The sequence below is a fragment of the Temnothorax americanus genome, unplaced genomic scaffold, assembly GCF_048541705.1.
Source record: "Temnothorax americanus isolate GAGA-0224 unplaced genomic scaffold, ASM4854170v1 Scaffold14, whole genome shotgun sequence".
In the NCBI taxonomy this organism is placed as follows: domain Eukaryota; kingdom Metazoa; phylum Arthropoda; class Insecta; order Hymenoptera; family Formicidae; genus Temnothorax; species Temnothorax americanus.
In genome coordinates this window covers 101743-127264 of record NW_027509275.1, presented here as the reverse complement: position 1 = coordinate 127264, position 25522 = coordinate 101743, and the positions used below count along the sequence as shown (strand labels likewise).

General features: G+C 40.3%; 2 protein-coding genes across 2 annotated transcripts in view; one reads left to right on the top strand and one right to left on the bottom strand.

Moving 5' to 3' along the window:
• The window catches only part of LOC143894586 (uncharacterized), a 37415-nt gene extending 14719 nt beyond the window's left edge, over positions 1–22696 (bottom strand). Inside the window, exon 1 of the mRNA XM_077400974.1 lies at positions 20101–22696. Coding sequence (XP_077257100.1) covers positions 20101–21339 — 1239 coding nt within the window. The 5' untranslated portion in view covers positions 21340–22696. The remainder of the gene's footprint in view (positions 1–20100) is intronic.
• Positions 22697–23221: 525 nt separating this feature from the next.
• Positions 23222–24059, top strand: Rpb12 (DNA-directed RNA polymerases I, II, and III subunit Rpb12). Its single transcript, XM_077401016.1, has 3 exons — positions 23222–23413; positions 23726–23818; positions 23923–24059. The coding sequence occupies exons 1-3, from the start codon at positions 23356–23358 to the stop codon at positions 23943–23945; spliced, it is 174 nt and encodes a 57-aa protein (XP_077257142.1). The 5' UTR covers positions 23222–23355; the 3' UTR covers positions 23946–24059.
• Positions 24060–25522: the final 1463 nt, after the last annotated feature.

Sequence of the window (25522 nt, the reverse complement as noted above, 5' to 3'; positions counted from 1 at the left end):
TCCGTGCTATTGAAAACCGTACAATTTAAGACTTCAGATCCATGGCATATATTGGACATTTAGTTTTAAAGAATTATTTTTAAAAAACTTTTCAAAAGTAGGGTTGCCACAATTTTTTACCGTGCTGTTCGAGACTCCGTGCAATTAAAATACCGTGTTGTTATTCGAGGGTCACCTGTACTTCATTAATTTAAAATTTTTTTCTGTATGTCTCCGTGCTTCTAAATTTAAGTTGTAGAAATCCCTAGATTTCTATTAACTTATTTATTAAATATTATATTTTTACTTTTTTTTAAATCTCCCTATCATTTATTATATATACAAAACAAATAGTGTATCAAAACAATGAGTATGTATGATGAAAATAATGCAAGTATAAAAATCGTGCGAATTAAAACAAAAACATATGTGCTATGTACGTGCATACTTTCTAATGTATTGTACTCTAAGGGAGACCTTTAGGGATATAATAATAATTGCCTTATAACTAATTGCAGTAAAAAACACGTCGCTTTCCTCAAAGAATAAATCTTTTTTCTCTCCTGTTTCTCTCGAAAATTGTTTTATTTACGCATCGTTGATCAATCGTATTCGTTACACGAGCTTTTAATTACTCGCAGATTATGCGGTATGAATGTAGCATCCGGTGGATTCCAATTACGACTAACGGGAGCGTGAGTATACCCGCGCGTATATTATTCTGATGAACATTCCGTGCAAGGCCGTTCGTCGCCCGGTAAACTCGCTAATGCCGTGACTGTCGATCTTCTATTAGACATCTCGCGATTCTATTGGCTTCGACTTCTATAAACTGTATCCAGGTGTCGTTATCTAGATAACTCTTCCTCAAGAATATTGCCGTCCAATCCGGTTTTGTGTCGCGCATGAATGCATCTCCGCGTTATATTTCAATAAGATGAGCAAAACTATAGTCATTGAGTGAGGTTGTTATATTAAAGTTGGTCTCACGATCGTGCGTGTTTCTGAGAAATTATACCCCGCAGCACACAGTGATAAGATATAAGAATACGATAAACAGGGAAAATATGCACGAGATATTTGTAACACTTAAGGGATAATGACAAAATTCGTAACAAATTCTGTAAAAAAAAATGATATTTAAATTATATATTTTTAGCAAAAGTTTCAAGACTTCTCCAATTTCAAAATTATATCAGCAATCCATGCTATATTTTTATTTATGCATGGTTTCTTAATTTAAACAATCCGCGCAAATGGCTTACTAATATTTTCTTCCCCAGAAAAAAATTTATAAAGTTACGATAATTAAAATTTCCACTGCTATCTGATCTTACCCTCATTCTTAAACAAAGACACATGTTCAGTTATATTTATGCATTTCCATGGAAATATTCATATCTCCTTTGAAGTAGATGTGTTTCGATCGCGGCGTTATTCAGTACACCTCATTAGTACACAGACGATTCCTCTTGTAGCAACAAGAGCGAACAATTCCTCCAACATGCGTGTTCATACGTGACCATTATCTACGAATCGCATCCCGCGATGGAGTAATTGCCGGACCGGCAAAGCGCGCCTCGTAATTCTTTTATGACGATCCGTGAAGCGAATAACTTAGCCGGCCGATACGAGATTCGAGCGTATCGCGCCGCTCGTCAACGAGTCCAATTAATCGCGCGGTCGGCGAATCTATAAAACGATTAAGGTAATATCTACGAGCAGACGTAAAACAGACATTTAGAAAGAGATTCTAAATGTCAACTATAGTATAAGAACTAATCGTTCTCAATTGTACGTAATAAAATATCGCTAAAATGATCGGCGTGCATAAATAACATAAAGAATGAAGAAATGTTTTCAGCTATATAATTTCGATTACTTTACTGATTAACCAAGCGATGTAAGCAATATTGGTTTTTACTTGTATAAAATGTTCACGAAAAAATCGTTGGGACAAATTATAGTAAATATTCCTTTTTTGTTGAAAAAAAAAAGAAATATATATATATATATATATATTTAAGATGAAAGTTCTCACATTTAAATATAGATAGATTCATTCAGGAAAACTGGTCCGAGTCAAAAAATTCCGGCGAGTTACACTTCAACAGAACCAAGAAACGAGGGTTTCACGCTGCGAGAGTGCGTTCCCTACCTTTAGCGACGCGTGTTGTCTAGGTCGTGTAAAACGGAGGGCGTAGATGAGGGAGCGTTTGGAATCTGAAGAAAACGAAACAGGGAAGAGCGGTCATGGGAGACACTCGGTTTAGAGGCCTGTGCGAAGAGAGGAGAAGCGCTCGATGAAACGCGCGGATCTTTATTACAGCGCGCCAATGACAATAAAAGCGGTAATAAAATAAAATTACGCCTCTCTCTATTATACGTATAATATTATAATTGCAACATAAAAACATAAGAATAAAAGTAATATATATATACGGAAAATTAATGTACGAATTTTCTCTCTTTCATAATTAATATAAGCAAAAATAAAATAAATATAAGAGAAATAATTTACGTATGTAAAAAAATAAAGTGTGTGTGTATATTTTTGAAAATATTTTTGTAGTTTTTTAATACGTAATAATCTCGTTCACAATATAGCAATATTTCTTGGTGTCAATAATATTATTGTAAATATTGTTGTCATTAAAGTAAAATTTATACTATAATTTACGAAATTAGTGGTATTTAAATTGGATTAGATTAAGAAATTAAACCTGTTGGATTGTATTTAAAAACTTGCGGTTAGATTAAAGGTTTATCAAACGCTGTTCAACATACCTACATGCTTCATTCAAACCATGTGCCTGCTCACAGCAGCTGTGTTGTGTGCAAATAAATGACGCGTTTCGAATGTCTTTTGACCATGTCCATGACACAGTACAGTTAGTTTTGAATCTTAAGATGTTGCATTGGTTCAGAATTCTTTCATGATACACGCTTACGCAATGAGCTTTCGCTTTCGAATAGTCTATCCATATCATTTTCTAGTATGCCAAACAACACACTAAAAGATCCCCAAAAATTTATATTATAAAAGAAATAAAAAATTTAAATTTAATCATAATATTGTCAAAAATATTTTCACAAGATCAACAAAATTATAGAAGCATCCCAAGATAAAAAGAATTGAAATATATAAATTTACTAATTTAAAAATTAATGTTCCACCTATAATATATCAATGAAAAAAACATTTAATCGTAAAAAAATAAAATTAGTATTCTCAAAGTTTTTGGTTATTTTCTTCAAATCTAAGAAATAAAAATTTAAGTGACGCAATAATCGGACACCTTGCAAAAATTCCATTTTTTGGAGAAATATGGCGGGAATTCGAACAAGCGAAGAAAAAGGGGAAAAGAGAGAAATTGGGCACGAAACTTTGGAGACCTTGCAACTAGGAGACCTAGATCATATTATTTCTCTTTTTCTTACCTTTCTCTATCCCTATTTCTCTTTCTTTCTCTTTCTCTAAATCGCTATCCTCCAACGCTGGAACTGCGGAAGGCGACCTGTTGCCAAGGGAAGCCTTAAAAGTAAACAACGTTACGTCATGAGGGCCCCTGGTGTCTAGAGATCTGCTGTGTGTGGTGCCGGTTGAACGCCGGTCCCTGTTCCCTGTCTCTACTCTTTCTTTCTCTCTCTTCCAGTGCCGATGATCGCCAAATCTTATTTCGGTCGCATTTATACATACGGGGTGGTCGCTTTATCTTGATCCCCTCCGGTGGCGCACTCATTTTTTATGTCGCGTATGAAAGAAAATTATCTCTTTCTGACGAGATGAATAATCTCACAGTAGATGATCTACCTGAATTATCTATATTTGATAAGCTATTTGTATTTTCATTTATTATTTGTATTTATATGTTCGTGCTAAAATATCCTATTATAAAAAAAAAAAAAAAAAAAAATATGTACGTAAATAAAAATAGAAAACAGTAATAATTTAATTCTTTTTTTCTTTTAACAGCATTTGCGGACCCTTTTCACATTTCTTAATTACATACATAATATTCGTGCCAAAACCTATCATATCCTTACAAAGGAACTGAAGCGAACACATCAGTATGTGTCATTTGCATCCGTACGTCGCGACAAAACATTTCATTGCAGACCCCGAGTATACATCCGCGTGCATACGAGAGGTAGAAGAAAGTGATGGTGGTGGCGGAGGCAATAAAAAAAAAAGAAGGTGATTAAGCAGCAACGACGAAGCACGCGGCCTTTTTGCTGGCGGGCCGCACTGGTTATTCGGTCCGCGAATAATAATCATAACGGTCGCTCTCCTCCCGTTCGTTTCGGCGGGGCCACAACACTTTTTCTTTCTCTCTCTCTCTCTCTCTCTCTCTCTCTCTCTTTCTCTTTCGCTCCTCTCGCGGATCTCCGCAGCGGTCGCTGCATAGCAACAAGGATCGACCTCTCGCTCTATCCTGTGGGCCATGAGGAGGCCAGTCAGCCGCGAGCGCGGCACGATCGGCCCGTCCGGCTCGAGGACGGAAGGCACGCCGAGGACAGAAGAGAGAAGCTAAAGAGCGAGAGAAAGACAGAGTATACCATGCGACGCGGAGGGTGCCGGAAAGCAAAGGAGAAGAAGCACGCGGGACGACAGATGCGACGAAGGACGGAGAGAGAGAGAGGATGCGAAGCGAGAGAACGAAAAGGATGCAAAGGGAGAGCGAAAAGAGAGACGGAGAAAAAAGCAAAAGTATGGAAGAGAGGAGAGAACGAGGGAAGCAAGAGGGAAGTCTCGAGAACGCGCATGGGAGGACAGAGAACGGTAGAAAATATAGAACGGGACGGAGAGAAATGTGCGCGCGAGAGGCGACGTCAGAGGAGATATCCCCTCTCGTCTAGACGACGACGTAAGACGCAACGGAGTGTGGTCCACCCGCGCCGCAGTCTCTATCTTCGGGGACTCCACGCTCCCTTCGGCTTCTTTTTTCGCCCCGTGGGTCTCCTATTTCGCGTACCGAAACCCGCACCTTAATTTTAAGACTCGTCGCGGCCGCTGACAGCTGTCGGACGGCGACGTGGAAAGATCACGTTGCGCGTCCCTTTTCTCGTTGCTCATCGCGTGACCCCCCTCGACGATCGCACTCGTTGCTAAAACGAGTGCCCTGTGCGACGGCGAGCACGTAGCCCATGGGATTTTGGCGCCAACCGAGCGCATAGTTGACGTGTCGACACGTGTCCGCGTTGTTAGCGTTTGGCGCCAAACGGCTAACATCCCTTAGTAAACACGATGACTCTCGCCTCCGTCACTTTAACAAGGCTAAGGCGAAAGTTCAATACATAAATTAACGTATATTCGCGCCTCTTTATGTCGGTCGCAAAATTTCTGCACTTGACTTAAGCCACGCGAGAATGGTTACATTAATTTATTTTATTTTCTCAATCTCTTATAGACAAGAGAGAGAGAGAGAGAGAGAGAGAGAGAGAGAAATTCTTTCCTCTACATGGAATAAGGCAAACAGTTTCGTTTATATGCAGAGTTAAGCATTATTATAGCGAACGATAATTTCCCTGCGAACGGTAGATGTCGCAGTAAAAATTTTGATCTATGTACTATGTAGTTTTATAACAAACTATTTTTGACACAAAGTTTGCAAAGTTGTTATCTATATCTACATCGACTATATATTATTTTATTATTGTGATTCTGCAATTTTGTGTAAAGTCAATCCTCTCACGGTCTGTGCACGCGTTTTGGCCGTCTCGCAGCTGGCGGAAGAAATTTACGCCAAATGAACGCAGCTGTACGAGATATCAACGAGAATATGATTCAACTCTCCCTATGTGAATAATCCGCGAGATTATACGCGTTCCTTCTGATTTCCGGCGGCTCGTGAGCTATATCAAAATAGCAGGCAAAGAAACCATTCAGGTATAAACAAATTTGCATAAGCGTTTCTACCATCAAACGATATTCCTCACTCTCGTCACACATCGTGCGGGGCATATTTCATAATTAAGAACTTGATTTAATTGATTTATGCAGTTATTTGATGTCGTCGATCGTTATAGGAACTTCGGACGATCAATTTGCATAATAACGCATAAATTTTCTAACTTACACCTATCACGCTCACCATTTATTTTGCGTATAAAATAAATAAAAGCAGAAAATACCTAATTTAAGGAATTATAGCTCAAAGATGATATTTTGACCAATCGCTCTCTTCTGTCATGAATTATAATAAATGACATACAGTTTATAAAGGTAAAAAAAATAAATAGAAGAAATCGACATAACTCAACAAATTAGAATTGAAATTTTGGCAACACGTGTTATGTTCTTCAATTGTATAATATACATATATGTAATACAATATGTAAATTGCACGTAGTCGAAAAGTGCACTGCACAGTTGAAAGATAAATTATCAAGTAAGTGAAACGCCGTCAAAATAGTGCGAGAATTGATCTGTGATTCACTTAACAGTCACTTATTGATTCTTTGCGACACGTCGATCATAATATCAATCTAGGAGTGACTGAATCGACGGGAAAAGGTCCCAGGAGGATATCGCGCGTCACGTGGATGGGGCCAGTCATATGGACGATGACGTCGTGAATTTGGCCAACTAGCAACAGCGGATGTCGATCTGTTCGCGCGCGAGTTCCTTTACCTGCCTCTTTCTCTCTCTCTATCTCCACCTCTCCTTTTCTCTTGACCAGATAGAAATTTTTGTGTCCCATCGACGGACCTCCGCCTCCGTTTCTGAGAAAAGAAGACGTGAGATTTACAAGCGGTGCGGCTGACAAAAGGCGCCAAAGGGACCTTCTGCCTTCGCCAATGAATAATTATCGCGACCCACTAGCGATATCTGTGTACGAAAGTCGAGGTTGAAAAAACTCGACATCAAAAGCGAAATTAGCGATAGGTTCGGCAAGTTTATGGAAATGAGTCGTTAAGACGTACGAAAGATCTCCTTTAACGTCTCAGCGGACGTTTCATGGCGAATCGCGTGCCTTGGATCGCCACCGCGGAATATTACACAATTTCTTTTATCCCAATTAAAGCCCCTTGCACAATGCCAGGCAACAGGCAATAGGAACAGGAAATAACAAAAAAAATCGTTAATTACAACCTAAAAAATTCGAATGCTATGATTGGTTGGCAACAGGCAATAGGCACAGAATTTCCAACGTGACGGAAACTCTGTGTCTATTGCCTGTGTCACTGTTTATTCTGCATTTATACATGATTTCTGATTTCTATTCCCTGTTCCTATTGCCTGTTGCCTGGCATTGTGCAAGGGGCTTAAGTCTTTCGCTATTTTGCTGCACTGTGCATCGTACAGTTAAGGAAATAAAGATCGTGCGAGAAATTTGTTTCCTTCTTATTTCAAGAATTCATCATAAAAGAGAGGCGAGATCATTGTTTAAATTATACAGCGTCTATTTTATTTCGAATGATTTGAGAGGCAGGAAGAAGCTATTAAACCTAAAAGATCAGCTTGAAATTAACTTTCGTGGCGCGTATATGCCAGAATGGTCATAGCAAATAATCACACGCGTATAGATAAGCTATGCGATACAGCGTCAAGTAGTGGGTATTGCGGTCCAGCCGTTAGAATGTGCACCTAACATCGCACGATAGTAGACGTCGTTTGAAACCGTGACTCGTCATTCGCCGAGTATTTCCGTTGTACACCACGGCGTTTACAAGTGCGTATGTATGTGTTCATGTGTACGAAACGAAGAGAGTGCGCGCATCCCCTATTATGATAATACTGCGATATGCGTTTCGATACGCGGAGATGCATCACCAAGCAGATCTACGTTGCACGGACTGACGTTGCATACTGCATTATGCAGCGAACAGTGTCGCAGTGTCGTTATATAAAATGCAATGTCGCATGCGTCATCAATGCCTTACAACGATAAATATGTTGTATGAATTATCAATTTTTGTTAACGATATTTTATCGCACCATCTATAAAACATCTGTTCGCACGTGGGAAATTCATTATCATGTTATTGGTTTTATTATCACTAAACGAAACTATCACGAGTAAATTTCTCTTCGGCGATCAAGGGTTGTTCACTTCTTCGCTTATAACTCACCTTATCACGATCAAATGAGAAATAGATCATCTTAGGTCACAGATAAGAGACACGCGTGGGGTCGGCAAAACGTAAAGGAAAAAAGAAAGAGACAGAGAGAAAGATAGAGATTACAGGAATGAAAGAGAGGGAGATAAAGAATGAAACTACTTTGACAAAAACGCTCTGCGCAGCTGCCGCTCTACCAGCGAGTTTTATCGTTCCAAGCAGGGGAGGTTTCTCCTCCGATCTTTCGGTTTTCGACCGTTCCCTTTCTCATCCCGTTTGCCTTAGACGTCTCTATTTCTCTTTTCCTCTTGTCGTCGATCTTCCTCTTTCTCCTATAGGATTAATACCTCTCGCTAGACGCCACCAGTCGGGGTTTCAAAAGCGAATCCACGGTATAGGGGCAGCTGTTGTACATTCCGTCGTCCCTATCTCCCTTCGAAGCCGCCCTCCTCCACCGCTCTTTTCTTTTGCTCTCGTGTACCTCGCTCTTTCCACCCCCATTGTCGTTCTGTTCTTTTTGTCAGCCGCAGGCATACGTGGTGCTCGCCTTTGCTTGGTAGTCTTACCTTTCTTGGACTCGTTCGTGACCTGCCCGCGCTAAACATAATTGAGTCTGAGTTGAAAGAGAGTTCCCCCCCCTTCCTAAGAAAATTACAAGACTTATTTCTTTTCGCAAAGAGTAAACTAAAATAATAAATTCTATTCTCTATTCTCTTTTCGCAAAGAGATTGCTGAAAATTTTCTTGAGGTTTTTAACATTGCGCCAAATTTTTACATACAATTGCTGTTATAAACACTTACGTTATGAGCTTTCTTAAATTTTGTTGTGCAGAATAAACAAGAGGTATATAAACAGTTTCAAGTGTACATATGAATGTAAATATATATATATGTAAAAAATATTTGAGGATATATATTAAAATAATTTTAATTTTTTGGAAGATATATTAAGTGAACTGAAATGCAGGATGTTTCCGTGTATATGGGTAATTTCAAGCTGACAGTTTTCAGAAATTGAGCGTCCGAACAGGTAGATGGTGAGAGTATACTTTTATTTACGCGAGAGTGCAATAAATCTATCGCGGCTTTTAGATTACAGTTACCCTGACGTGTTATCTGTCCACAGAAGGGTTAAAGGGTTTTGGCGTCAAGGAGCATACGGAGCGGTCCGGTTGTTACTATGTGAGATAAAATTCTGGAGAGATTAGAATGTTTCTCTCAATTCATATCTCCGCCGGAAGCAGCGACGCGACGAGACCGCCGCTGCGACACTTTTCCCATTCAGAAATTGTCTCTCAATTGCATAATCGATCATAGATGTTTTTTTAATCGATTAATTATGTTAGAAATGTATCCGGTTTCATAATCGCGTTCCACAAAATTAAACGAAGAAGAAATTAGTTGTCTACCGACTCTACATGCTTGTTTTAACGAGCAAATTTATCTATAGATAACAATAATAAATGTCAAAATTTAATCAAATGTAATTTAAATTCCCTACATAATGCTGCACTGTCTAATACGATCTGTTCTTAGATTGACAAAAATATAGAGAAGGGAATCCACACGTTCACGAAGAACTCGTTAGTAACGACATTCGACGAGTTATTTCGATCAAATCCCCTTTGCCTGATCGGATATACAAGAGGAAAGAGAGTCTTCGCAAGATACGTGTTTCATAATTTCAGTAAATTCATGAAACAAGTTTCCTTGCGTGCAGACATGGTAAAAATGCACTATAAATTTACCGGTAAGTGCAAAAAAGAAAATAGTCGTCTGAGCAGTGCATACGAAGAGATATTTTCTATCTTGAAAAATGTTATTTTATGTCAGTCCCTATAAATATTTTTCATAAATTTATTACTATTCTTATCATTATTATTTACCTCAAAATCTTGTCTGCTAGACTTGCAAAGTAAATAGCACAATTGAAAGAAAGAGTTAAAAGGCTATATGAATAGGCTATAAAAGGTTATGAATTATCCGTATCTCTCGCAAACTACGATTATGTATATTTTATGACGGTTAAAATTTAAATTTATCTAAAATCTATGGATACGCATTTTATGATTTGTTAACACATTTATATATTATATACATAGATATAGTAAATATTTAAATATTTGAATTTTATCAACGAATTGCATTAACATTATCGTAAATTATGGCGCAATTATGCAAATTGCATTCTTATCCAGGATCGGCCTTTATTCACATCAAACGTTCTTGGTACACTTCAAACGGTCCTTCGTCACCTTGCATACGACGCACGGCAAACAATATATATGCATAAGAATGCACTTGTAGAAGAATGAAATGTGACGTGTCGCTTGCATCCCAGCCTCAAGATTAACTTGAGAGGAACAGGAATTTGGCGCTGAGAAGGGATATACTGTACGAGAAGAAGCCCTGACTAATTACCTATTCATCGAACAATATTGCTTTCCAAGGAGAAATGCCGCGTCTTCGTTTTGAAAGAATGCGGAGGCAGAAGCGGAAAATGAAAAACCAGAAAACCGTAATATATACTTTTAATTAAAGAGCTTGTAAAGAAACTCGAAAAAACCAGATATTTAATAAAAAAAAAAGTTTTTACTATATATATGTGCGAACTTAATTGTCGATTTAGCATTCAATATATACTCGATAGATACTCGATTTAATTAAGGAAGATGCGGCGTTACTTAAGAGTTTTTCCTGAAATATCGCAGTTGAAGTCACGCAAATCAAGAAGACGATCATTCTTCGGGTAATTGACAAAGCTCGGGCGCACAATGGACGGCGCTCGTTTGTGCAAGACAGACGAATAACGAATCGAGTGAGTGACAATGAATTTCGACACGGAATGAGACGCGTTTACGCAGTCCGCTTTGTATTCACTCACGCGAATGGCGCAGCCTTGCAGTATAATTGTATTCTAACATGCGTGTGTCAATGCATTGCACTCGCGCGAATAAACGATTTAACATCAGAATTACATCTGACAAACGACAAGAGAGAGGTCCCCTGTTTATTTTCCGATAACATACGTACAGTGAAAGATAAAAATTTAAGCATATGGAATTACACAACACATTGTATTAATTTTTATCACCATTATTAACATTCTAAAGTATTATAACTAATTTAATTAATAACTTGATCCTAACTTTTATCAAAAAATTCGTACCAATATATCTCTGTTTATTCGAAATCTCTATATATTGACGGGGAATACAAACTATCATATTTTTTATCACTAACAAAATTCGCAGAATTATTGCAAGTTTCTTAATTTCATTTTTGAATACTCCTTTCTAAAAAAATTAAAAACAATGTTTTTATATTGTAATAGGTTTTCTTCATTTCTTTGTTTCGCAATGGCAGTGATTTATTATGACCGGTCCCATTCTTTCTTCTTATATCGCCTTTTATTTCGTCTTGGCAGTCTGCGGCGTCTGCGCGCTTGCAGCACGTATCGTGCAAACAATTCGGTAAACCATATGTTATGAAAACGTGACGTAGAAGAAAGGGAAACGGACACAATAAAGAGAATTCGCTTGTGTAGTCGCCGTCTTTCTCAAAAAATTTTCCTTTCCTCTCGCAGCATGACTGTTAAAATGTGTTCCGAAACGAAGATTTAGGGCTACCCCGCGCGTCTACTATCACATTCTTGCCTACGAACTATGTATATGCATATATATACAGGTTTTCCGAAACTATGTATGTGTATCTTCGCCAGCTGCTCAACATCCTTCAATCCAAATACTTCTATTTTCCCCGTCCAGCCGATTTTATATGTATACGCTAAAATATTTCCCGTTCTAACTTATAAGTTTTCGTTTTATTCTGACAAATAACGCTCTTCCATACATTCTTGAATACATTACTTCATGTTTTTGTGCAATTATCCCTCCAATCGGTATTATACAGAATCAGTTAATATTTGCGTCATTGTCCTCCTAGACGTCAACGCTCGGCGGTTTTACTTCCTCAAAGGAAAGGGAGCTACGGGACGATGAGCACCTACCTTATAAAGGGTTGCATTCGCTGAGACATTTTAACGTCGCTACCTGCATATCCGTGCAGATTAACGAGCCAAAGAAAGAGGGTTGCATCAGCGACAGCTGTGCACGCAACGCTCTGACATATAAACTATCTGTTTTTATATCGAAGAAGTATACCAAGTTCTAAGTACATTTTTTAAGTGTTTATCAGATATGTTTCACTGCTTTATTTCACCAATTTATTTTGTATCTCATAAAAGTTCGTAAACTCTAGTTAAAGTAAGGAAAAGCTATTTGGGTCAGTAAAAGAAAAAATCGGATAAAAAATTTCCAAGATAAAAAGCCCCATGACCCAAAAAGCTCCTCCTTATCTTGAAAATTGAAAAACCTGTCTTGAAAATCTTTTATCTGATTTTTTTCTTTAACCAACTCAAATAGCCCCTTCTTACTCTATCATCTTTCCTTCTTTACCGCAATCCGCTCACCACAATCCTGATTAACTTTAGATGTTATCTACGAGACGTGCTTTATTCATTATCGGTAGGTTCGAAGAGCCAGAGAGCCTAGCCTTGTGAAACGGCTTATCTGAGTTGACTTCATTTATATACATATAACAGCGCGGCAGGTGCAACCAACAATATCTTTCTTTGAGTTTACAGATCGAACATCACGGCATTCATCGTCTTAATGCCAAGTTTGCGCCAAGTGTATTAATAAACTGTTTGTGTCTGCACTTTCAGTCATTTCTCTAATGATTTCTGCTTATCAAACTATCAACAGCGTAACTTTCGCTAACAAAGCATTTACAAAAAGAACTACCATCAATCGTATACAGCGTTGTGCAATTTATAATGCCTATGTAAAGCGCCTAATAAATTTATTAAATACGATTCTTGTGAACACAATAGAGATTAATATTTCGTAATCAACAGGTACTACCGATTCGCGTCCCTATGTAGCGAGTTACTCTTTACATGAATCTGATTGCACGATGCAGGTTTGCAGTGGTATGACCTAACGTACAATTTAATGCGAGGTATCGAATCACGAGCTTGTTCCTTTGACTAAAAGTGCACGGCTTCGAGAAGATTGCGGGACCAAGGGTTCGTAATAATAAGTTTGCTCTCGTCTTTGGGAGGATACACGGTATCCTCCCTTCGCGCTTTCTTTTCTCTTGCTATATTAATTCACGGAAAATAAGCACCTACGCGAGCCAGCCAATCTTACCAAGGCGCGTAATCTTCACCATCAATCAGCCAAAAACATGATAAGAATATTTATGAATTGCGAATGACTATTGCAGCCTTTATAAATTCGGCTATTTAAAATAATGTTAGATGCGTCTTACAATGGTTTTTATTTTATCGGTAAAAAATCAAATCAAATCATCAACATGAATATTATTAAACGTAAATAAAATTAAAATATAATTTTGTTTTCAAAAATTAAAATAATTACATTACAAAATATACTTCACATATTATTTTAACCCAAATATTAATCAATAAAAACGAACTAAAATTTTTATTTATTTTATTCAATATTTTCTCGTGTGATATATATTATTAATGTTTAAACAAATAGAAATTTTAATCTCGGAATACATATGCACTCTCTACAATTCGCAGAAGCTAGACGGCGCCTTAAGAGGGACCATTGTCGAGAGGTAGAGACGGTCGGGTATTCGATTTAATGCGTTTATCGGGAGCTATCGAGACATTCCTGGTCTTTTTACCCAGACGACGGGCGAACCATCGTGAGACCGGGAGGAGGTTTGTTCGCTGCTGCCTGCAACTCGTTACATACATGCTGTCTTTGGACATATCATGTGTGCATATATGTGTGCGAGTGCACGAGCAAGAAAAAGAAACAGAGAGAATTGGAAGGAAGGGTGGAAGGAGGAGAAATCGCGATACTGATAACTATCGATCGTACGACCCCGAGTTCCTATCGAACACAAAGATGCATGGTGAAATTCATGTTCTAGGGAGATATTCTTCGGATTCCAAGAAGAATATATACCACGAAGTGTTAAATATTCCATAAAATGCAAATTCTTTATTGACTGATGCGATTAAAAAAACATATGTAATTATTGTTCATATTCAGTTAACAATTCGATTCATCTAAAAATTAACACAGTTATATTTTTTAAAAACAAATTGTTTAATTAATAGTATAACGATATATGAATATTTTATATACAAAATAAGATAATAAATAAGTACATATTCCTATAATCTATTAACCTTTCTTAATTTTCCAAAGAGAAACGGGAGATGATCTTTTAAATATACGAAAAGAATTTAGTATAATTAATCTGTTAAGGAAACAATTTTTCCCGAAACATTAATTTTCTCACAGCAAAGCGTTACCGAAATTAGCTCGAAATTAAATGCAAGTGGCCTGGGAATTGTCGTGTGCCATGCATATTTCACGCGATGGTGGCACGCGTGGTTTACTCGCCCGTACTATTTTACTTCATGTATAAAACGGTCTTTCTGCTGTCCGTTGTACCGGACTGCTTTACGCTTCGCGAAGCACGCAGTGAGAAGGAAAGAGAGCCCCTGGTGCACCTGGCCAGGTGCTACGTAGCAGTGGGTCAATATGAACATATGACGATACTACCGCGAGGACCGGCGTTGAGTAGGAAAATAAAACGCGAAATAATAATGAACGAGCGGCGCGGAATGTTCTTCTCCTTGTTCGCACTCGCGGCTTGTAATCCTGCATATACACAAGTTCGCTACTTCGATATTAAATGAATAAATCATTTGAGAAATAAAACAGCCAAAAAAGTTGCGGAAGGAAGTTGCAACAAAAATAAAACTTCTTGAATATTTGTAAAATATTATTACAACATATGCATCGTCACTAATTTACAATGTTCTCTACCTCATAAATTATACACGCTTCTCAAGAAATTTTCCTAGTTCTTGGAAGCGAGAGTTAAAAATTGTAAAATGTAATTTTTTATAAAGAATTCCGAAAGGTCTATCTCCGAAGACTATATTTGTATATATCGTCAATCTTCTTGTCGATATCGCCGATGTCGTGATTGGAATTACACTTAAAAACGTTAGTTGTCTTCGTGTGTCGATTCGTTTCTTTTCAAACTCAAAACGGAAGACTCGCTCGACCGGATTCTAGCGCGTCGCCTACGAAATTGTCAAGGCACCCACCGGAAAAAGGGGCTGCGCAAGGAGTCTTCCTCCTTTTCACAGGAAACACCCGCAGTCGACAGACCCGCGACTGACAACGTTAGACGGCCACTCAACGGACTCCGCGCAGCCGTTGCTAATTAAGGAACAATTCCTTCCTTCCTTCCTCTTTCGTCGAAAATTGCCTTTCCTCCTTGCGGGACTATCTTCATCCGGTTCGTCGCGAAATTAATTTCCTCCGATTGTAATAAAAAGACGGACGTTATTATAAAGTCGGAAGCACAACTTTATCTTTTCGTCTAAGAGTGTTCTCAAAATTTTTATAACTCGATTTAAAATATTAAAAAATATATATTATACACAGAATATTCTTTTACTCTTTATTAAAAATAGAGAATGAAATTGATGTTTATATAATCAATGGCATTTATTGAATACAAATTAAAAGAAAATACCTAAATTTCTAAAGATTAATGTTTTCGTTTTAGCGAGATTGAATGAGTAATTGCCGATTTTACCATGGTTTCAGTCATGCGTTATGCAGTTATGCATCGCTGACAGAAACGAAGGGAAGGACGTTCGCACATTCGTTCTCATGAACGGTCACACCGTATCTCATCGTGTACTTTCTACAGCATCCCGCAAGACTGTGTCTGAGTAGCTATATAAGAGTACCAAAATAATCAGAGAAATGCGAGGGAAACAAAACCGAGACCGGGATTTCCTTACTCGCAAATCTAATGAAAATCCAATACCAGTAATAAATTTTCTTTAAACAATTTCCTTCAAAAAATCTGTTATACTTTTTTTTTATTTATATTTAAAGGTATATTGTTTTAAATTTTAAATAAAGCAAAAGATTGACAGTTAAAATATATGAAGCCTATTCTATATAAAATTTTAAATTTAATGGCACTATTCAAGTGATATATTAGTATTAATTTTTTTTTCTTTCTGCATAGCATGACAATCCTTAAAGTTTTGCGGTTAAAACGCTTCTCGTCTTTTTTTCCATTTGTTTGTGGTTTGGCATTCTCGCACGACTATCGTAAAAGACTAAAGGGCTCTACCCGCCCTTTGTTTTAGTGCCAGATACCATAATATATTCGCATTGTTCTCTCTGTGGCCGGTTTTTGCCGCAGGCCGATTTGCGATCCAGAGAAGAAACGAGCGCTAGCGCGGCTCTCTCTCTCTGGATGTGCATAAGGAGAAACGGGGACCTCGCTCTAATATATCGTCTGCCAGACTCGATTTTGGTAGAGAGCATTAAAACACTACGTTGCATATTCGTTCGCGAACGTTAACGTTGATTTTTCTCTGTAAACGCATCGCGATCAGAATTTATTTATGATCCGATCACCATTTACATCGCAATTTCTTTTCGCCATCTTTCCGCGCGATCTCTTAAACTCAATCATCGACATTTTCTTCTCTCATAGAGATATATTACTTAACTAAGCCGAGAAAATAAAAGATTATCTATATGATTTCGGCCATCAATAATCCGACAAATTTGAGAAAAACTTCAAATGCAAATTCGAAAATGTACGTTGATATCATTTTTAAACGGTAGTCCGTGTGAGATTGATGATGTGAGATCTCGAAACTCGGAAGCTAATTTTACGATAAAATCTTACATCTTACAACTACGATTAAGATGATCACTTCGAAGATTCATTTTGATGCCCATTCAACAACGAGCTTTCGCAATCTATTATCTCATAAGCGAGATGCGATACGCGTACAAGTCGACAATGCGCGTTTCATCGTTTGTCGTTGCGTTCCACGGCGATAAAGAATGGCAATAAGGATGTATGGTCGGCATTGACTTTGACACGAGCGCGAACACAGGCCTCGCTATCGTTTCGCGCGCGCAACAAAGGATCTCGAGGTATGCCACTTGCATCCGCTATTACAATCTAACGCGAGGAGGAATGCGTCGCTCGTTCGACGAGAGAAAGAAAGAGAGAGAGAGAGTGTCGGAGGGAGAGAGGTGGCAGGTAGCCCCGCCGACGACGGGAACGAGAAAGCACGTACATCACTGTCACCGATTCTTCACGCCGTCGTCTGACTGATTTTCGCGAGTAAATCATCGCGTTTGCTTCGCCGCTTTGGCTCGAAGCTCGCGCTCAAGTTTATGGACGTCCAGCGGAACCGCAAGCGAAAACGTATAATAGGAGCATTTGTGCGGAAATGACACAATGTACGGCAGAATATTCATAAATGTTACATAAAGTTGGAACGCCTGTCGTAATTCCTCGTGGAATTGCACGAGGGCCATTCACATTTTACGAGGCAATTCTTGCATCCATCAGGATATGAAGAAAACCATTCATGTCGCCATAATAACATGTCTTAACTTCTTTAATATTAATAAAATAATATAATATATATTGTAAAAAATATAGATTAATATGATATATATTTTTATAATTTATTTAGGAACGAAATTTGTTTAAATTTCTTGTCCGTTATATTAAGTCTAAGATTTTGATATTGCATTGTTTAAGTTTTTAATCAGTATGCACGATAAAATTATAAAAAAGCACGTGGCTATACTAACGCTAAATGCACTATAACGATAAATGCAAGTTTCAGATTGCGCTGAAGTGTAATTGTGTGAATATCGCGACATGGATTTCAAATTACTATGTACGAGATAAAATTATGCAAAACACGCAGAATCTCATTATTGAGAAACATCCGTCAAATTCTGCACACCGTCAACGGGTCTTGCTTATCTCGAGCCTTAACGACCCACGAAGCAATTATCCTTCGCGGCGGCTCAAAGCCAAAATGACGATAAATCAACGTCAAAGTAATGATCTCACAATCGAAACAATTACCCGACCGCGATTCGATTTCGCGCGCGCGAACTATGCGAATGCCAATTTAGTCGAGGAAATCCTGGAGGACTACCGGGCTATCGATTATCGCTGGCTGGGTAATTAGCCGTCGTGTTTCTGCTCTCTCGCGTGAATTACGAGCGCCAAAACGACGAACAACGGTCTACGAACGAAGAGAAACGAGCCAGCATCCTTAATTACGGGTTCCTCCGATGTGACGCGACACGCCGTGTGCCGTGTGCTCTATGCAGTCTAGCAGAACGATCGACTACGTGGGGAGATCGATTATTTATTAATTATGTGTATTGCGGCGAAAGTAATGTATAATAGAGCAGTATATACGCTGCCGCAAGTAAAACATCGCCTGCCTAATTTTGAATGCATTGTGTATAGCAACAAAAGATTCATTTTTTGCAAAAGTACAAAAATCAGATTAACAATTGTGAGGAATTGTATAACTGCTCGAACTAATAATTAAATCGTATTACAGTTCAATGCACAACAGCTATCACGTTGAATTACATCAAATTATTTTAATTCTTAAGTGCGCAGTTTTGTATATAAAAAATTTTACTTTATATACCCCAAGGGTCCTTAAAGGGCGTTTTGATGGGACGTACACAACCCTAACCTCCAATTCATCCACTACCTTACTGTTTCCTCCTTTGGACCAACGGTTTAACGTCTCTTCCGAAAGACGGAGCCCAGTTTTCTCCGCATCTTGCACGGAGGAGCGCGGTTTTTCGGAAAAAAACTTTTCCATGTTACATGGCTCTAGTGGACTCGAACCTGGTTCCTCAGATTACGAGTCTGGCGCTCTACCACTAGACCACACCGCCGCCCTGGTGCGCAGTTTTGTATATATGCAAAGAAAATTTTCGATGCTCCGTGTACTCTCCCTTAAAAGCCGGTTCTACAATAAATCGTGTCGGTTGTCGGAACGCAGCCGATGGGTCCAATAAAATAATTTTTTTTTCGAAAACAAATTTTCCTCATTGGACCATCGGCTACGTTCCGACATCCGATTCCGATGTACGACTGATTGTAGAATCGGCCTTATAAAGTTCGAGCTGAAAACGCGACGCTTTGCACCCTTTGCACATCTGCAAAGGGCTTTCTCTGATCCTTCCGGCCGTTCTTTCTCTTTTAGATGGAAAGGTTGAGAAGATCATTATTTATTTTAAAAATACCCAAAATTCTACGAAAAATTGCGCATTTTTGCGCAGAGTTAAGAAAAATGTTGCATGGCATATATCTATATTTCTTATTAGGTTTCATAATATATTATTGATCAGTGTAACAAAATATATTGAGAGTAAAAACAATTTTAAAAAATCGACAAACATTCTTAACGTTTTTCTTAATATTTTTCTGTGTACAGGTATAGATGAAAGAATATACAAACATATTGTGTTCTCAAAATATAAATGTCAAAAATATTGCGTCCACTCTCAATAAATCAAGAGATAATCACGTTTAAATTAGCGAACACAAATACACTTTCGGTATATTATACATCAAAAACTGCAACGTAATGCTGTCAAGAATTGGCTGGAGACGTGATCCTCGACGAAACACAATCGTTTTTTCTGTTGCTCGCGCGTCTCAGACCATTGTAGATTATCATTATTCAATTAGACCGAGAGACACGTATCGTATCAAAGAAATGAGCTCGTCTTATTTCTCGGACGCCGAATTATCTGGCTGTTACGAGATAAACACGATGAACACGACTCTCCGCGGGTGTCGAATACGAGAACCCTGAGAAATGTAGCGTACGTGGTTCTTTAAAGTTGCGACATTTCGCGTCAGTCATTGACTTTACCATGAGTTTTCTCACGAGTGCATTTCTACCGCTAAGATTCGATCATTTCTTCGAAGTCGCATCGTAATTTCTACGAGATAAACGCAAATGTTCGAGTATATATGAATTGCGATATATATACATCTTTGAAATAAGAATAAAATTTCTATCGAGATATGAAGTAGAAAAATTAATCATGATTTGTCCCCTTCAATCGTAATGTATTTAAACATACATCACGAGTAAATTAATTGACTTACCTTGACGAAGGAATGAAATTTGATTTTGCTCGGTGATACAGGCGGGCTGTTCGGCTGCGCCGGAACGTGCAGCAAGTTCTGTACATCCAGCAGGTGCCCCTTCCGCACGTAACGTCTGCTCCTAGGACTCGTCTGTATATCGTCCTCGTGCTTCGCCTTCTTCGCCATCGCCAACAGCCACAGGTTCTCCTTGACGGTGTGCTTCCGCATGATAAAACTCATTCTTCGCCTGTTGGCGAAGAAGTCATCTTTGCAGATCCTTTTCCACACCCTCGACACCATACTGGCCGAGCACAGATCTTGAGGCGAGAGAAAAGACAGGATCTTCGATACCAGATTCAAATGGTTGCTCTCCTCCCCGAGGAGAGACAAGAAATCCACCTTCTCCCTTCCCGTGTAGTCCAGGGTAGCCCTTCGGCTACTCCGCAGCGACGCGCACAACCCGCGATGGCTGAAGTCCAGCTTCTTGGGCTTGATCTCGGACGTGGCCCCCAACTCCGTGATACGTAGATCGCGCAATTTGCGATTCTCCGCCGACGTTATCGTCGGCGTGCCGCCCGTGCAAATATGCGAAATCACGATCTGCGGTATCGTGATCTTGAGTCTCGGCGGGGTCGTGACCCGCTGCGATTTACCCCGCGGCGTATGGACTAGCTTCATTTCCGCGTCCTCCTGGATCGGCTCCGAGGCCACGTAGGACGAGGACGGCACCGCCGGCGACGGGGGCGGCGAGAGAATCTGGAGGTCCGCGGACGCGGGGGTGACGGGCACCGTGGTCCTCCAGTTCCTCGTGTTCCCGAGGGCCTTGCCGAGCTCGTCGTTGGCGCAGCTCGGGGTGGAGTGCACCAGGCTGAGGCTCCGATCGACGTGCGTGCACGACGGCTCCAGCACCGAGTCCTGCTCCGAGACCGGGTTCTCGGACACGAGGTAGTCGAGCTCCGAGATGTTCAGCCGATGGCTGAGTTTGGAGCGGTGCCTCAGCACCTTCTCGCACTGGAAGGGCTCCGGGCGGTGGTACCTGTGCTTTCTGGCGGAGAGCAACGCGCCGGTGGACGAGCGGGTCCTGTAGCCGGTGACCATCTTCGGGGTGCAGCCGCCGGTCTGCGGCGTCACGATGGACAGGTAGCCGCTGTCGACGCTGTCGTGGGAACTGCTGCCGACGGAGGAGACGCGCGGCGTCTGGACGACGTGCCGCATGCCGTCGACGTCCTCCATCGCGCTTGGGACGGTGTCGTTCATCCGCGGCTGATGACTCGAAAAAAATTCAGACTATCGACGCTCGACTTCCGGAGAGAAAGAGAGAGAGAGAGAGAGCGACTACGTCGCCTTCGGTTGGACGCCACGCGAACGGTGCACCCGAAGCGGCGTGTCGAGCGGACCAGGCGTCGCCATCGAATTTGCGAAACCGTACGACACCTCGTTGTATTTCCCGTGTTGGTCGGACGTTACGTTTAAAATTATCACTTTGTTATCTATCGGCGAGCAGAGGCGGTGTGGCTTCTTCACGCTTGTTTATTAACTACAGCGACCTTTCTAAATTTCCATCTTCCGTTCACCGCGGAGATAAGATACGAAAATCACTTTTGCTCCGCTCGGGGCAGGTATGTAAACACGTATTTACTCCTAAAGGTCTTAACCTATCGGTGTTTGAATCTTCATTAAATCTCGAACGCGTGAAACGACGCACCTCGACGCGATAAATCACCGAGAAATCGATGGCCGACGGGTCGCACGTGCCTCACGATACGCAAAAACGGGCCCGTTTTCGGATTTGTCACCTCACCCTCGCACTCACTCGCGAATCGTCTGTTTACACCAGGGTCACGCGGGAGGAAGGGCCGCCGAGGCGCGTTCCCGAAGATTCTTCACCGCGATTCCGGCTCCAAGTCAGCTCGCACGAATGTCATTTCGCGGCACTCGCTCGTCTTCCCGACGTGCCGATCCGTCGCCGTGAAGTCCGGCGAGAGCGGTCCCGTCGCCACTTGACGTTTCCCGCTGTTGACACTCGCCTCGCTTCGCGCTGTACTCACGTGTGCGTCGCGCGGGAAACGCGCGCGCCTCATGTCCGCCGGCCCGGCGCTTCTTCTCCCTCCCCCTTCTCTCTCTTTCATTCACCCCTTCTGCCGCTCGCCGACGGCGACGGCCACCGTCGCACGGAGAAAGACCACCCCTCCCGCCATGCGGCGCTTCGTAAACAAGAGAGCCCGGCACGCTCCGAATTATCCTCTCGCCGCGAATATCGATCTTGTCGCACGTAATTCCGCGACTCGCGCAACTCAGCCTTTCCGATCGTCACCCCGCGACAACCACGCACAACGCACATAACACGTCGCGCACCCTCGGTAAATTCTCACTGAGCGGCGCTCGGGGGTGCGCGCGCGGCTCGAGGAAACGTGCGCCGTGCGCACGCACCCGGTTGCCTGAGCTCTCCCTCTGTACCCATGCAGTACCCACACGCCCCAACGTTCCACCGACACCGACGCATTGAACATTGAACGCCGCGCGTTCGTAAATTCCGTTCTCACCGTGTGCCTCGTCCTCCCCCACCAATCGCCGCCACGCGCGCCGATCGACGAATCACGGGCGCCGCCTCGTCCCGCCGTTCGTTGCCAAGCGGCCCTATTGGCCGAGCCGCGCCGGATGCTGCAAGCGCGCTCGGAGCTTTTGTTGCCGGGGAGATTTTCTCTCGAATCTATCGCGCTCGTCGTCCTCTCGAATTTCGGCGACGCGGCGCGTGTCGCGCGGCGTTTCAAACGATGCGAACGAATAAGGATACCAATAAAGATTCCATTTTACATTAAACAAAAGAGGCATGATTATAGACAATTGAAAATTAATTAGATCTTTGTTAATTTTAATTTTAAATTTTACTCTACGTAAAATACGTAGAGAAACGTTATCTAGTCGTTTGTTCTTTTATATATAAAATATAAACCGACATTTTTAATTTTGACTTATAATCTGTGTTGTTTCAATTTGTATAATTGAAAAAATCGATTGCCGTAACCCTACATTGGTGCAACCACTAGCGTCATCTGTTGATGGGTTGTATGTACTAAAATAAGACTTCACTTATCGACTTATCACTACCAAGAGTACCATTACATCACTACTCCTTTATTCTTTTATTCTTTATTCGAGAGACGAGATCTTTTCTTCTGATTGAAGTGTGTCGTTGTATCGACGACGGTTCTTTCATTCCACGAAGATTTGCTCTAATCATAATATTAATTGTTACATTGCAACAGTGTTAAAATGGAATCTAGCAAATCCGATTCCACGCCGAAACAGGCTATGGTATACATTTGCGGAGGTAAAGATACGCATGTTCGACTATTCCCTAACCTCACTTTTTTTGTAAATAACAGCTCTTGATATATCGATGCATATTTTCTGTCTAATTAATCGTATTTATATGTGCATTTTGTAAATTTTAAGATACTGTTATTTTATAAATTATATAATTTGTTTACTGAAATGGGCAAATTGTATTTAAGCGTTTTTCGAGTAAGAGAAGTTTCTCGAACATTATATACCGTATAGTTAAATTGCCACAAAGAGCTATTTTTGTTCTTATACGTAATTCATGTAATCATTATAAAGTTTTTTAAACTTGTTATTTCAGAATGCCATCACGATAACGAGATTCGTCCCAGAGATCCAATTCGATGCAGGGAATGCGGATACCGAATCATGTACAAGAAGCGCACCAAGAGACGTATCCTTTTTTAATATTTTCAAAATTCAACGCGTTTAACATTTTTCGATAAAACTTAAGAATCGATCAAAATATCGAGATGTTTTCTTTAACCCTATTTGCAGTCGTTGTGTTTGATGCACGATGAGAACAGCGAGCGACGATGAAGATACGTTAATTTTTTCTAGATTCGTTAGAATATTTATCTTGTACATAAGGCTCACCTGATTTTCAATAAAACAATACAGTATTTTACCGGAAATTAACACTTTATTCCTGTCCCTACATTATTTCCCGTTCCTAGAGTGTTGTATACTATCGTTCCCGCAAAATCACCGTACAAAGACACATTCGTATTATCACGAATCTCTCTTCGTACAATTTGCGTTTATAATCTCTGGATCCAATGCGTAATTCCACCGCTCGACAGAATCTGTTTCTTCGTGTATATATTCAGAATGCACAATTATACAAAATGCTTTAAGCAATGTTCCTTCTTTTATTTACAATAAATAAAAATTACATTCTCATCAATGTATAGTTCAACAGAATTCACAGAGTCGGGAAGAGAAGTGGCGGTGACACTGGCAAAACTCGTTGGCGTTATTACCGTAAATCCCGTTTGTCGCTTTCTCGAGTATACGCTTATATAAAATTTTCCACTCCGGGGTCCCATTGTCTGATATATAACATATATACGGGCGTAAAACGGCCCGATATATATATACGGTCGGTTTCGATCGAGAGGTCGCGCGACAAAGCTACAACTCCAAATGGAGTCGCGATTTGTCGAAGCCCGGAGGAATACACGACGTGTTTGCGCGAGCACAAAGACGAGATACACCCTTCCCGTCTCTCTCTCTCTCTCTCTCTCTCTCTCACTCTTCCATGAAAAAACATTTATAAAATCTTAAAGAGATCCTATAATACATATAAAATACTATACCGCCAGGTGTTTGTAAGTGTCACCGTTCGCACGCTGCGCGTATACAAAATTTAAATCATCCATAAAGATATGGAGCGGAGCGCGGAGAGTCTTTTCTTCTTCTTTTTTTTTTTCTCGGAGACACCGCGGGTGAATTCGGGCGACGAGGTAACCCGATTTCTGATGTGCCTCCGTAAAAATGTAAATCGGTGCAAAACACCGTCTAGAAACCCGTGCAAGCTCGACCTTTCCTTTCTATTCCTTCTTTCTTTTTTTCATTGTCCGCGAAATCTAATACTGAGTCTGGAAGAAGCCAAGCCAAGCCAACCTTTTTTCGCGAAAAACGTAGACGCGAGGGCGTGGAGATGCGCGCTATCGACAAAATAAAAATGTCTCTGTTTCCTTTCCATTTTTCAATATATTTTTTTTAACAGATACGCTTGTACTTTTACTTTAGGATATTAGTCGGGATATTCGCCATATATGGTTCTTTCCGTTACTTATCACAATATAGATTATTTAATCGAATATCGTAAATATGTCGTAAAAGTATGTCGAATCGTCTTAACAAACATTTACCCGAATTATTAGACTGTACAGTACGCATATAATAATAATAGTGCGCATGTAAAGGTTAAGATACCGAGATGCAATTGGAACGTGTTAATCGCACGCTCGTGATACACGGTCTAATCTGTTCCGAAATGCGAAGATAGAAAATAATAATATCGACCGTTCGGTGCGAAAAACTGACCGACTTTTATCTCAAAACAGGAGAAACACTGATAGCACATTTAGAC

Coding starts and splice junctions, on each gene's coding strand:
- Rpb12 (XM_077401016.1), top strand. CDS start 23,356: ATGGAATCTAGCAAATCCGATTCCACGCCGAAACAGGCTATGGTATAC. Junction 23,414..23,725: donor TATGGTATACATTTGCGGAG/GTAAAGATACGC, acceptor TTGTTATTTCAG/AATGCCATCACGATAACGAG. Junction 23,819..23,922: donor CAAGAAGCGCACCAAGAGAC/GTATCCTTTTTT, acceptor CCCTATTTGCAG/TCGTTGTGTTTGATGCACGA.